Source organism: Dryas octopetala, chromosome 8 (assembly GCF_963921425.1).
Source record: "Dryas octopetala chromosome 8, drDryOcto1.1, whole genome shotgun sequence".
In the NCBI taxonomy this organism is placed as follows: Eukaryota; Viridiplantae; Streptophyta; class Magnoliopsida; order Rosales; family Rosaceae; genus Dryas; species Dryas octopetala.
Window position 1 is genome coordinate 16640410 of NC_141373.1, and position 15000 is coordinate 16655409.

Genomic DNA, 15000 nt, shown 5'->3' on the forward strand with positions numbered 1-15000 from the left:
GTGCATAGGTGTGGCATGTTGTGTGCATGGTGGCATGCAAAGTGGCCAAAAATGAAAGTGCTCTGACGACCGTTCCGCCACTTGGATCACCTTCCAAATACCATAACTAGGCTATGGTGAGCTTATTGTGCGAGGAAATTTCGATAAAAATGGGTCGTGGCATGGTTTGAGTGAAAATGTGTGCATAGGTGTGGCATGCTGTGTGCATGGTGGCATGCAAAGTGGCCAAAAATGAAAGCGCTCCGACGACCGTTCCGCCACTTGGATCACCTTCCAAATACCATAACTAGGTTATGGTGAGCTTATTGTGCGAGAAAATTACGATAAAAATGGGCCGTGGTGTTAGGGGTTGCTTTTGTATTGCCACAACCAAGCTTGTCCAAGGTCATTAGTCAAGCCTTTGGCCGCTTGCCTGTGTGCAAGGGTATTTTAGTAATTAGCAAAATAGTTTATTTTCTTTTTGGAGGAATTATGACTCCTCGTACATTTTGATATTTCTTGGTGTAATCTTGAAAATGGCTCAGAATGCTCTTTACAGGGGGGTGACTAGTCGGTGGAATGCTGGGCTAGCTTACTAGCATAGGTAAGAGCATGCACATGAGCCCTTGTACTCTCTTACCATCAATACAAGAAGCATATTCATTCAATCATTTGTTGCACTGTGAGCCTTTCCTTTTGTTTCGTTGTGTGATTGTTAGTTGTTGCTTGCTTGTTGCTTCCTTGGTGCTTGCAAGAGTCTAATTTATCGTGTGGATCTTTGCCTTTCGAGGTACTTACTTGGCTGACTTGCTACCCAGGAGAAGGTTAGCAAGTGTCGCACGGTCCGTCTTGCGCTATGAAAAGCTGGCCCGTGACAATTGGTATCAGAGCGTGGTTACCTAACAATCGGAAACAATGTCCCGAATGACGAATGCGCAACATTTTGATTGGATCTATGATCGATTGGGAGAGCTTGCAGGACTCCCAGATAGCTTGGCTGAGCTTTCTGCTGAGGTACAAAGCTATAATCTACCCGAGCTTGTGAACAAGGTCGGAGCGCTAGAAGGTTTGGCGGACAGGGTAGTAGCTTTGGAGAAGGGAAAGAGTTCCGTGGGCACAGCAAGCTCGATTGACATCGGCCCGATGGGTGATACGATTCAGGGTCTTTCGAAAGCTATTAATGAGCTGACGGAAGATTTCCAAGCCGCGATTAGAGCAATCAAAATGGAGCTTGGAGAAATGAACAACAAGCTCAACCTCACCATGCGAGCAGTGGGGAACCAACCCGCAGCCTTGCCAGGGACAGACTACCGAAGAGTGAAGGTGCCTGAACCCCAAGCCTACGGAGGGGCAAGAGATGCTAAAGAACTCGAGAATTTTCTATTTGACATGGAGCAATACTTTCGAGCAGTGAAAGCAGACTCGGAAGAGAGCAAAGTGAGCATGGCCACAATGTATCTTACTGGCGATGCAAAACTATGGTGGAGAACCAAGTATGATGACGTTCAAAACGGGAGGTGCACAATAAACACATGGGAAGAGTTGCGAAAAAAGCTAAGGGCCCAATTCTTCCCCGAAAATGTCGAATACATCGCTCGCCGACAACTGAGAGAGCTCAAACAAACTGGCACAGTCAGGGACTATGTGAAGAAGTTTGCAGGCCTGATGTTGGATATTCGAGACATGTCCGAGAAGGATAAGCTCTGTTACTTCCTTGAAGGGCTAAAGCCGTGGGCCAAGACAGAGGTCCAAAGACAAAGAATCCAAGATTTGGCCTCTGCTCAAAGTGCTGCTAAGCGCTTGACGGACTACACTTTTGATGATTCCTCTGGCAGGAAGAATCAAAGCTTCACCAGTGGGAACAACAACAAGTCCTTCAAGCCTAACCAAAGTAAAAGTGGGGGAGCAGAGACAAGAAACTCAAACTCAGGAGGGATCGAAAGGAGAAACTCGAATCTTCGAGATACAGCACAATCCCGACCACAGAATTCGACTGGCTTCAAACCCAAACCTCTTGCATGCTTTTTATGTAATGGACCACATAGAGTGGCTGAATGTCCTCATAAATCTGCATTAAATGCTTTACAAGCTTCTATTAATTCGCAGGAAACAGGTGAGGAACAAGAACAGGAGGTGGAGCCTGGCCACATGGGAGCTTTGAGATTCTTGGGGGCCATGAAGAAGCAGATGGGCAATTCCCAAAAGACCCCAGACAAAGGCCTCATGTTCGTGGAGGCAACAATAAATGGCAAAGCCGCTCAAAGCGTGATGGTTGACACAGGTGCCACCCATAACTTCATTTCAACAGGTGAAGCCCAGAGGTTAGGTCTAAAGCTTGAGAAGGACATCGGGCGTATGAAGGCCGTGAATTCCGAAGCCTTGCCAACAACCGGAGTGGCCAAAAAGGTGCACATTAAGCTCGGGTCGTGGGAAGGAGAAACGGACCTTGTGGCTGTGCAAATGGATGATTTTGATGTTATCTTGGGGATGGAGCTCCTCCTGGAAACGAAGGCCATTCTCATCCCAGCAGCACACAACTTACTAATTATGGGTGAACAATTGAGCGTGGTCCCTGCCAAGATAAAGAAGCCTAGTGAGCCCCGTTTCTTATCAACTATACAATTCAAAAAGGGAGTGAAGCGCCATGAGCCATCTTATGTGTTGGTCCCTATAGTGAAGGATGAGATGAAAAGGGAGCCTGTCCCGCCAAAGATTGAAGAAGTCCTGAAGACTTACCAAGATGTGATGCCCAATGAACTTCCGAAATCTCTACCACCAAGAAGGAGTATAGACCATCAAATTGAGCTCCTCCCTGGGGTAAGACCACCGGCTAAAGCACCATACCGAATGGCCCCTCCCGAGTTAGCCGAGTTACGAAGATAGTTGGATGAGCTACTCAACGCCGGGTTTATTAGGCCCTCAAAGGCCCCATTCGGAGCACCTGTCGTATTTCAGAAAAAACATGACGGGAGTCTCAGGTTATGTGTCGACTACCGAGCTCTCAACAAGGTCACGGTGCGCAACAAGTATCCCATTCCCTTAATTGCCGACTTATTTGATCAATTGAGCAGTGCCAAGTTCTTCACCAAGTTGGACCTTAGGTCGGGTTACTACCAAGTACGCATTGTTGAAGGGGATGAACCGAAGACTACATGTGTCACCCGTTGTGGAGCTTTCGAATTTATGGTAATGTCGTTCGGGTTGACAAATGCACCGGCCACCTTTTGCACGCTCATGAACCAAGTTTTCCACGAGTATTTAGACAAGTTTGTGGTGGTCTACCTCGACGACATTGTTGTCTATAGCTCCTCACTGGAATAACACCAAAAGCATTTGAGGCAAGTGTTTCAGAAGTTGCGGGACAATCAGCTGTTTGTGAAAAGGGAGAAATGCTCGTTCGCCCAAGTGAGCATCAAATTCCTTGGTCACATAATTGAGCGGGGTCGTATCAGGATGGATATGGAGAAAGTAAGGGCTATCAGAGATTGGCCAACTCCCCACAATGTGAAAGAACTCTGATCCTTCCTTGGGTTGTCAAACTATTATCGGCGTTTCGTGGAGGGCTACTCAAGGAGGACCACTCCCCTTACCGAGTTACTGAAGAAAGGGAAAACTTGGAATTGGGAAGATAAATGCCAGAGGGCATTTGAAGACATCAAGGGGGCAATGATGAATGATCCAGTCTTAGCTCTTCCAGACGTGACAGAACCCTTCGAGCTGCAGACAAATGCCTCAGATTTTGCTCTTGGAGGGGTTCTCTTACAAGAAGGTCATCCGGTTGCCTATGAGAGTCACAAATTAGCTGAAGCTGAAAGGAAGTACACGGCCCAAGAGAAGGAACTTTTAGCAGTGATACATTGCCTGAGAACATGGAGGCATTACCTACTAGGATCCAAGTTTATTGTGAAAACAGACAACTCGGCGGTCAGTCATTTCTTGTCACAGCCTAAGTTGACGCCCAAACAAGCCCGATGGCAGGAATTTCTTGCAGAATTTGACTTCACCTTCGAGCATAAAGCCGGGCATACCAATCAAGTAGCGGATGCCCTTGGTCGAAAAGCTGAGTTTGTGGCCTCACAATCACTTGCTGCATTATAAGGTAGCACAGTGGCTACAACTGTGCGGGAGCGCATAAGAGAAAGTTTGGGCAAAGATTCTGTAGCTCAATCCATCATGAAACTTGCTAACGAAGGAAAGACCCGCCGGTTCTGGGTTGAAGACCGGTTATTGTGGACGAAGGGAGGAAGGTTGTTCGTCCCGAAGGCAGATGGGCTGCGGAGGATGCTATTGCGGGAATGTCACGACACCTTGTGGGCTGGGCACCCAGGTTGGCAGAGAACAGATGCTCTTTTGAAGCAAGGATACTACTGGCCCCAGATGCGTGATGATGTTATGGAATACACCAAGACCTGCCTCACTTGCCAGCAAGACAAAGTAGAGAGACAGAAAACTCCGGGGTTGCTTGAGCCGCTTTCAATCCCCACCCGACCTTGGGAAAGTGTCTCCCTAGACTTTATTACAAGCCTTCCGAAGGTTAAAAACCTCACTAGCATCTTAGTGGTTGTGGACAGGTTCTCGAAATACGCAACCTTTATCCCAACTTCAAAGTCTTGTCAAGTAGAAGAGACGGCCAGGCTATTCTTCAAGTATGTGGTGAAATATTGGGGAGTTCCCAAGAACATCGTGAGTGATCGAGATCCCAGGTTCACAGGTACATTCTGGTCTGAACTATTCAACTTACTTGGTTCTCAACTTAACATCTCTTCGAGTTATCACCTGCAGACAGACGGCCAAACAGAAAGGTTCAATGGGCTCTTGGCAGAATACTTGCACCACTTTGTGAATGCAAACCAAAAGAATTGGGTACAATTACTAGATACCGCCCAATTTTGTTTCAACTCCCAGAAGAGCTCGGCCACTAACATGAGCCCATTTGAAATCGTGATGGGACAACAACCTCTCTTGCCACACACAGTCGATGAGAACTACACAGGGAAGAACCCTAGAGCCTTCAAGTTCACAAAAGAATGGAAGACCAATTCTGAGATTTCTAGAGCTTACCTAGAGAAAGCATCCTCCAGAATGAAGAAGTGGGCGGATCGTGGACGCAGGCCATTAGAGTTCCAAGTGGGGGACCTAGTCCTGATCAAGCTGATGCCAGAACAATTCAGATTCCTTCGCGATACAGATCGAAGACTCATACGCAAGTACGAAGGGCCAACTCCAGTCCTCGCCAAAGTTGGTAAAGCCTCCTACAAGATTGACGTTCCCTCCTGGATGAAGGTGCATCCCGTCTTTCACGTCAGCAATCTCAAGCCCTACAACCCAGACTCAGAAGATCCAGCACGCAACCAACCAGTCAGAACTGCCGTCGACATCAAGCTGCCTAAGACCAGAGAAGTTGAAGAGATTCTCGCCGACAGAGTTGTGGTCATGACCAGACGTCCGCGCATGGAGTTCCTCGTCAAATGGAAAGGATTAAGCGACGAAGAGACAAGCTGGGAGAAGGTTGAAGACTTGCAACAATTCAAGCAAAAGATTGAAGAGTTCCAGGCTACAGAGTCGTCGAGGACGCCGACAGTTTAAGTGGGGGAGGATGTTAGGGGTTGCTTTTGTATTGCCACAACCAAGCTTGTCCAAGGTCATTAGTCAAGCCTTTGGCCGCTTGCTTGTGTGCAAGGGTATTTTAGTAATTAGCAAAATAGTTAATTTTCTTTTTGGAGGAATTATGACTCCTCGTACTTTTTGCAAAAGTGGGTGGATTTCAAGTTTGCATGCCCACCACGCCTTGGCCTTGGTAGCCTCGGTTTGCAAAATAGGGTCGATTTTCAAGTTTGCATGCCCACGCCGAGGACTTGGAAGTCTCACTTTGCAAAAAAGGGTCGATTTCTGGAATCCCCACATTTGGATGACAACTGTGCCTTGCATTGGGGAGCAGCGTAGGCATGCGGCGCGCATGCAGCAAGATGTGCATGCCAGTGCCCAAGCCAACCAAGCAATGGGCAAGCCTTGGACAGCGCCGTGGGCAAGGAGTTGGGCCGTTGCCTTAGGCAATTGAATGTCAGGCAAGAGATGTGCGTCTTGGGAAGGAACAAGGGGCGAATTTTGAGCAAGTCTTGCCTTTACCATGCCTTTGGATTGGCTTTAGGCATCCCAATCAATCAAGCAAGCAAAGCAACTCCGAAGGGACAAGGGGCAAGTCATGGAGCTCTCGCCAGTTCTGCTTACCAAAAATGGCCCACTTGGAGCTCTCGATTCCATGGCGCGGCTCAACGAAGCAGCCGCGCCGTCCTACCTATTTAAAGTTTGAGAATAGGTCGAGGGCGTTGCGCCCCCGATGCCTCTAATCATTGGCTTTACCCGATAGAACTCGTTCACGGGCTCCAGCTATCCTAAGGGAAACTTCGGAGGGAACCAGCTACTAGACGGTTCGATTAGTCTTTCGCCCCTATACCCAAGTCAAACGAACGATTTGCACGTCAGTATCACTGCGGGCCTCCTCTAGAGTTTCCTCTGGCTTCACCCCGCTCAGGCATAGTTCACCATCTTTCGGGTCCCGACAGGCATGCTCTCACTCGAACCCTTCTCAGAAGATCAAGGTCGGTCGGCGGTGCAACCCACGAGGGGATCCCGCCAGTCAGCTTCCTTGCGCCTTACAGGTTTAATCGCCCGTTGACTCGCACACATGTCAGACTCCTTGGTCCGTGTTTCAAGATGGGCTGAATGGGGGGCCCGCAGGCCGATGCCAGGAGCACGCAGATGCCGAGGCACGCCGAGCCGGCGCGTGCTGCCTACCACGATCGCGTCGACGGCGTCTCCGCGGGCATATCAACAGCCCGGGCTTTGGCCGCCGCCGCAATCCGCATCGGTCCACGCCCCGAGCCGATCGGCGGACTGGCTTGTGACCGTTCCACATCCGACCGGGGCGCATCGCCGGCCCCCATCCGTTTCCCTCCCGACAATTTCAAGCACTCTTTGACTCTCTTTTCAAAGTCCTTTTCATCTTTCCCTCGTGGTACTTGTTTGGTATCGGTCTCTCGCCAGTATTTAGCCTTGGACGAAATTTACCGCCCGATTAGGGCTGCATTCCCAAACAACCCGACTCCCCGACAGCGCCTCGTGGTGCGACAGGGTCCGGGCACGACGGAGCTCTTACCCAGGGGACCGGTGCCAGCAGCGCGACGGTGCGCACGGGAGGCCACCATCCGTCCCCCCGAACGCTCCCGAGGGGGTTGGTTGTGGGGGGGACAACGTTGTGTGACACCCAGGCAGGCGTGCCCTCGGCCTAATGGCTTCGGGCGCAACTTACGTTCAAAGACTCGATGGTTCACGTGATTCTGCAATTCACACCAAGTATCGCATTTCGCTACGTTCTTCATCGATGCGAGAGCCGAGATATCCGTTGCCGAGAGTTGTTTTGACATATTGAAGACGACGAAACCGCCCGCTCGCGCACCGTGTCGGGGGCTGCGGGGGCACGCTCTTTCATTCAAGTTCCTTGGCGCAATACACGCCGGTGTTCGTTTGTACGTTCGAGAGGAGCCGCGATGAGCCCCTCCCCCCCGACGTTCATGGGTCGTTCTGCTGGGCAGGTTTCGACAATGATCCTTCCGCAGGTTCACCTACAGAAACCTTGTTACGACTTCTCATTCCTCTAAATGATAAGACGACTTCTCATTCCTCTAAATGATAAGATTTAGTGGACTTCTCGCGATGTCGCGGGCAGCGAACCACCCACGTCGACGCGATCCGAACACTTCACCGGACCATTCAATCGGTAGGAGCGACGGGCAGTGTGTACAAAGGGCAGGGACGTAGTCAACGCGAGCTGATGACTCGCGCTTACTAGGAATTCCTCGTTGAAGACCAACAATTGCAATGATCTATCTTCATCACGATGAAATTTCAAAGATTACCCGGGCCTGTCGGCCAAGGCTATAGACTCGTTGAATACATCAGTGTAGCGCGCGTGCGGCCCAGAACATCTAAAGGCATCACAGACCTGTTATTGCCTCAAACTTCCTTGGCCTAAGCGGCCATAATCCCTCTAAGAAGCTGGCCGCGGAGGGTCACCTCCGCATAGCTAGCTAGCAGGCTGAGGTCTCGTTCGTTAACGAAATTAACCAGACAAATCGCTCCACCAACTAAGAACGGCATGCACCACCACCCATAGAATCAAGAAAGTGCTCTCAAGCGGGAACGATGATTCCACCCTCCGTGCGTCGACAAGCGGGAAAAATCGATGCCAAGACCCTCTTCATCGGCATGCACATGCATTGGAAGGCCTCCCGAAGGCGCTGTGATCCGTTACACACACTAGCATGACAAAGAAAATCCGAGCAGCAACCATCCCCCTCGCCGGCCCACGTTGAGGGGACGGATGGAATCATCGATGCCAAGACCACGTTGTCGGCATTTGCACATACATTGGAAGGCCACCCGAAGGCACTGTGCTCCGTTGCACACACAAACTAGACTAAGAAATCCAAGCAGAAACTATCCACCTTCGCGCCCCCTCGTCGCCGGAAATGTCGCCGGAGACCACCGCGAGCGGCGGCACCTCCAGCGGCATGGCCGGCGACACCCCTCCGCCCACACGCCACACACCCATAAGGTTCCGAGGCAACATTCGAGGCAACATAGCATAGGGTGTGCAGCGTGTGGGGAGCAGGGGAGGGGACTGCCAACTGGCCCTCAGCAAAACTAAGGTAGTATGCACCCCCCTATAGAGCATTTTATGCCTTTCCTCTAAGGGCAGGAGGGAACATCAACATGCGCGAGGAGTCATAATGAGTCATAAAAAAATAAATACATGGAATCTTTGGGAGATTTTTTGCAGGCATGCTAAGAAAAATACAATCTACCATAGGAAAAAGTTTCAAAATTTTTTGGGCATCGGAAATATTTTTTTTTATTTTTTGAAGTCGGAAAATAGGAAAAATCATAAAAAAAAATCTGGGAAGCGAAAACCCGTTCCGTCACTTAGAGTAGGTTCTAAATAATGCAAATGAATTTTGGTGAGCTTATTGTGTGAGGAAATTTTGTATGGGTCGTGGCATGGTTTGAGTGAAAATGTGCATAGGTGTGACATGTTGTGTGCATAGGTGTGGCATGCTGTGTGCATGGTGGCATGCAAAGTGGCCAAAAATGAAAGTGCTCCGACGACCGTTCCGTCACTTGGATCATCTTCCAAATACCATAATTAGGCTATGGTGAGCTTATTGTGCATGGAAATTTTGATAAAAATGGGTCGTGGCATGGTTTGAGTGAACATGTGTGCATAGGTGTGGCATGTTGTGTGCATGGTGGCATGCAAAGTGGCCAAAAATGAAAGTGCACCGACGACCGTTCCGCCACTTGGATCACCTTCCAAATACCATAATTTGGCTATGGTGAACTTATTGTGCGGGGAAATTTCGATAAAAATGGGTCCCGGCATGATTTGAGTGAAAATGTGTGCACAGGTGTGGCATGTTGTGTGCATTGTGGCATGCAAAGTGGCTCGACACCAAATTGCCCCGACCACCGTTCCATCACTTGGAACACCTTCCAAATACCATAACTAGGTATGGTGAGCTTATTGTGCGGGAAAATTTCGATAGAAATGGGCCGTGGTGTCACGGGCCGACTTTTCACCGAACAAGACGAACCGTGCGGCACTTGCTAACCTTCTCCTGGGTAGCAAGTCAGCCAAGTAAGTACCTATGCTAGTGAGCTAGCCCAGCATTCCACCGACTAGTCACCCCCCTGTTAAGAGCATTCTGAGCCATTTTCAAGATTACACCAAGAAACATCAAAATGTACGAGGAGTCATAATTCCTCCAAAAAGAAAATTAACTATTTTGCTAATTACTAAAATACCCTTGCACACAAGCAAGCGGCCAAATGCTTGACTAATGACCTTGGACAAGCTTGGTTGTGGCAATACAAAAGCAACCCCTAACATCCTCCCCCACTTAAACTGTCGGCGTCCTCGACGACTCTGTAGCCTGGAACTCTTCAATCTTTTGCTTGAATTGTTGCAAGTCTTCAGCCTTCTCCCAGCTTGTCTCTTCGTCGCTTAATCCTTTCCATTTGACGAGGAACTCCATGCGCGGACGTCTGGCCATGACCACAACTCTGTCAGCGAGAATCTCTTCAACTTCTCTGGTCTTAGGCAGCTTGATGTCGACGGCAGTTCTGACTGGTTGGTTGCGTGCTGGATCTTCTGAGTCTGGGTTGTAGGGCTTGAGATTGCTGACGTGAAAGATGGGATGCACCTTCATCCAGGAGGGAACGTCAATCTTGTAGGAGGCTTTACCAACTTTGGTGAGGACCGGAGCTGGCCCTTCGTACTTGCGTATGAATCTTCGATCTCTGTCGTGGAGGAATCTGAATTGTTCTGGCATCAGCTTGATCAAGACTAGGTCCCCCTCTTGGAACTCTAATGGCCTGCGTCCATGATCCGCCCACTTCTTCATTCTGGAGGATGCTTTCTCTAGGTAAGCTCTAGCAATCTCAGAATTGGTCTTCCATTCTTTTGTGAACTTGAAGGCTCTGGGGTTCTTCCTTGTGTAGTTCTCATCGACTGTGTGTGGCAAGAGAGGTTGTTGTCCTATCACGATTTCAAATGGGCTCATGTTGGTGGCCGAGCTCTTCTAGGAGTTGAAACAAAATTGGACGGTATCTAGTAATTGTTCCCAATTCTTCTGGTTGGCATTCACAAAGTGGCGCAGGTATTCTTCCAAGAGCCCATTGAACCTTTCTGTTTGGCCGTCTGTCTGCGAGTGATAACTCGAAGAGATGTTAAGTTGAGAACCAAGTAAGTTGAATAGTTCAGACCAGAATGTACCTGTGAACCTGGGATCTCGATCACTCACGATGTTCTTGGGAACTCCCCAGTATTTCACCACATACTTGAAGAATAGCCTGGCCGTCTCTTCTGCTGAACAAGACTTCGAAGTTGGGATAAAGGTTGTGTATTTCGAGAACTTGTCCACGACCACTAAGATGCTAGAGAGGTTTTTAACCTTCGAAAGGCTTGTAATAAAGTCTAGGGAGACACTTTCCCAAGGTCGGGTGGGGATTGAAATCGGCTCAAGCAACCCTGGAGTTTTCTGTCTCTCCACTTTGTCTTGCTGGCAAGTGAGGCAGGTCTTGGTGTATTCCACAACATCATCACGCATCAGGGGCCAGTAGTATCCTTGCTTCAAAAGAGCATGTGTTCTCTGCCAACCTGGGTGCCCAGCCCATAAGGTGTCGTGGCATTCCCGCAATAGCATCCTCCGCAGCCAATCTGCCTTCGGGACGAACAACCTTCCTCCCTTCGTCCACAATAACTGGTCTTCAACCCAGAACCGGAGGGTCTTTCCTTCCTTAGCAAGTTTCATGATGGATTGAGCTACATAATTTTTGCCCAAACTTTCTTTTATGCGCTCTCGCACAGTTGTAGCCGTTGTGCTCCCTGACAATGCAGCAAGTGATTGTGAGGCCGCAAACTCAGCTTTTCGACTAAGGGCATCCGCTACTTGATTGGTATGCCCGGCTCGAAGGTGAAGTCAAATTCTGCAAGAAATTCCTGCCATCGGGCTTGTTTGGGCAAAGATCCACATGATAAATTAGATTTGTGCAAGCACCAAGCAAGAAACAACTAACAATCACACAACAAAACAAAAGGAAAGGCTCACAGTGCAACAGATGCATTGGGCAGCAGCGTAGGCAGGCGGCGCGTATGCAGCAAGATGTGCATGCCAGTGCCCTAGCCAACCAAGCAATGGGCAAGCCTTAGGCAGCACCGTGGGCAAGGAGTTAGGCCGTTGCCTTGGGCAATTGAATGTCAAGCAAGAGATGTGCGTCTTGGGAAGGAACAAGGGGCGAATTTTGAGCAAGTCTTGCCTTTGCCATGCCTTTGTGTTAGGGGTTTCTTTTGTATGCCGCAATGCTTGCTTGCCCAAGGTCATTAGTCAAGCCTTGGCCGCTTGCTTGTGTGCAAGGGTATTTTAGTAATTAGGAAATTATATATTTTTGGGGAATTATGTATTATGACTCCTCAAACATTTTGATGTTCCTTGGTGTAATGTTCAATTTGGCTCAGAATGCTCTTTACAGGGGGGTGACTAGTCGGTGGAATGCTGGGCTAGATCACTGGCATAGGTAAGAGCATGCACCTTGAGCCCCTGTACTCTCTTGCCATTAATATAAGAAGCATATTTATTCAATCTTCTGTTGCACTGTGAGCTTTTCCATTTTTTATTGTTTGTGTGAATCTTATTTGTGGCTTTCTTGGTGCTACCACAAATCTAATATATTGTGTGGGTTGTGTTGCCTACGAGGTACTCACTTGGCTGACTTGCTACTCAGGGGAAGGTTAGCAAGTGTCGCACGGTTCGTCTTTAGCCTTGTAAAGTCGGCCCGTGACAGTTGGTATCAGAGCGTGGTTACTACAAATCATACAAGATGTCCCGTATGACGAATATGCAACATTTCGATTGGATCAATAGTCGGTTGGGTGAACTTGCAGGGCTTCCAGATAGCTTGGCAGACCTCACCGAAGAAATAAAGAGTTACAACCTACCAGAGCTCGTACAAAAGGTTGGAGAATTAGAAGGCTTGGCTGGAAGGGTAGCCGCCTTAGAGCGAAGCAAGAGTCCATTGAGCAGTGAGAGCTCAGCTCCCTTCGATGAGCAAATAGGAACGATGGACAATACAATTCAAGAGCTGTCGAAAACCGTCAGTGAGTTGACGGAAGATTTTCGAGATGCGATTAAGGCCATCAAGATAGAGCTTGGAGATATGAATAATAAGTTCAACCTCACTATGTGAGCAGTGGGGAATAAGTCCCCAATCACCCAAGGAGTGGGTTACGCCAGAATGAAGGTGCCCGAACCCCAAGCCTACGGGGGGGCACGAGACGCGAAGGTACTTGAGAACTTCTTGTTCGACATGGAACAATATTTTAGAGCAGTGAAGGCAGACTCAGAGGAGAGTAAAGTGAGCATGGCCACGATGTATCTTACTAGCAATGCAAAACTTTGGTGGAGGACCAAATATGATGACATTCGGAACGGGAGGTGCACCATCAACACCTGGGAAGATCTCCGCAAAGAGCTCAAGACTCAATTCTTTCCTGAAAATGTCGAGTACATTGCTCGGCGGCAACTGAGAGAGCTCAGACAAATGGGCACTGTCAGGGACTACGTAAAGAATTTTTCGGCCTTGATGCTAGATATTCAAGACATGTCCGAAAAAGACAAGCTATTCTATTTCCTAGAAGGATTGAAGCCATGGGCCAGAACAGAGTTGCAGAGACAAAGAATTGGAGATTTGCCTTCTGCCCAGGCTGCTGCAGAACGCCTGACAGACTACACTTATGATGACTCCTCTAGTAGGAGGAACCAAACCTCCTCTAGTGGGAACAACAACAAGTCCTTCAGGCCCAACCAAAATAAAAGTGGGGGAGCAGAGTTGAGACCTGCTAACCAGGGAAGAAATGAAAGAAGGAACACAAACTTTCGGGACTCGGCACCATCTCGACCACAGAACCAAGCTGGCTTCAAATCTAAACCTCTTGCTTGCTTTTTATGTAATGGACCACATAGAGTGGCTGAATGTCCTCATAAATCTGCACTAAATGCTTTGCAAGCTTCTATTCATTCGCAGGAAACAGGTGAAGAGCAAGAGCAGGAGGCAGAACCCGGCCACATGGGAGCTTTGAGATTTTTGGGAGCCATGAAGAAGCAGATGGTGGATCCCAAGAAGATCCCTGAAAAGGGCCTTATGTTCGTGGAGGCAACCTTGAATGGTAAAGCCGCCCGAAGTGTAATGGTGGACACAGGTGCCACCCACAACTTTATCTCTAAAGGAGAAGCCCAACGATTGGGCCTAAAGCTAGAGAAGAATGTTGGGCACATGAAAGCAGTGAATTCTGAAGCATTGCCAACAACCGGTGTGGCCAAACAGGTACAAATCAAGCTTGGGTCGTGGGAAGGAAAAACAGACCTCATAGCAGTCCAAATGGATGGTTTCGATGTCATACTCGGGATGGAGTTCCTATTGGAGAAGAAGGTCATTCCCATCCCAGCCGCGCACAACTTGCTAATCATGGGCGAGAAACCTAGTGTGGTCCAAGCAACAATAAAGAAGCCTTCTGAACCCCGACTCCTGTCTGCCATGCAATTCAAAAAAGGAGTGAAGCGCCAAGAGCCATCCTATGTGTTAGTCCCGATAGTGAAAGGTGAAGTGAATGACGAACAAGTTCCCCCGGAGGTTGAAGAGGTCTTGAAGAATTACCAAGATGTTATGCCTAATGAGCTTCCGAGATCCCTACCACCAAGAAGAAGTATAGACCACGAGATTGAACTCTTTCCTGGGGTGAAGCCACCTGCGAAAGCACCCTATCGAATGGCCCCTCCTGAGTTGGCCGAATTGAGGAGACAGTTAAATGAGTTGCTGGAAGCAGGGTTCATTAGGCCTTCCAAGGCACCATTCGGAGCACCAATTCTATTTCAAAAGAAGCAGGATGGAAGTCTGAGACTATGTGTGGATTATCGAGCCCTTAACAAAGTGACTGTGCGCAACAAATATCTCATTCCCTTGATTGCCGATCTATTTGATCAGTTGAGCAATGCCCACGAAGTTGGATCTCAGGTCAGGGTATTATCAAGTGTGAATTGCTGAAGGAGATGAACCGAAGACCACGTGTGTCACCCGTTATAGAGCTTTCGAATTCATGTGATGTCATTCAGGTTGACTAACGCGCTAGCCACCTTCTGTACTCTTATGAACCAAGTCTTTCATGACTACCTTGACAAGTTTGTGGTGGTCTACCTCGATGACATTGTGGTTTATGGCTCAACCCTAGAAGAACACCGAGAGCATTTGAAGGAAGTGTTCCAAAAGTTACGGGACAACCAACTATTTGTGAAGAAAGAGAAGTGTTCATTTGCTCAAGTAAGTATCAAGTTCCTTGGCCACATTATAGAGCGTGGTCGTACCAGGATGGACATGGAGAAAGTGAGGGCTATTCAAGATTGGCAAACACCT

General features: G+C 48.7%; 1 protein-coding gene and 1 pseudogene across 1 annotated transcript; one reads left to right on the forward strand and one right to left on the reverse strand.

Annotated features, from left to right (window-relative positions):
* Positions 1-9935: 9935 nt before the first annotated feature.
* On the reverse strand, positions 9936-10598 carry LOC147277666 (uncharacterized). Its single transcript, XM_086255687.1, has one exon. The coding sequence runs from the start codon at positions 10596-10598 to the stop codon at positions 9936-9938; it is 663 nt and encodes a 220-aa protein (XP_086111813.1).
* A 2230-nt stretch (positions 10599-12828) lies between these two features.
* Positions 12829-15000, forward strand: part of LOC147277667 (uncharacterized) — a 2907-nt pseudogene continuing 735 nt past the window's right edge.

Coding starts and splice junctions, on each gene's coding strand:
- LOC147277666 (XM_086255687.1), bottom strand. CDS start 10,598: ATGAGCCCATTTGAAATCGTGATAGGACAACAACCTCTCTTGCCACAC.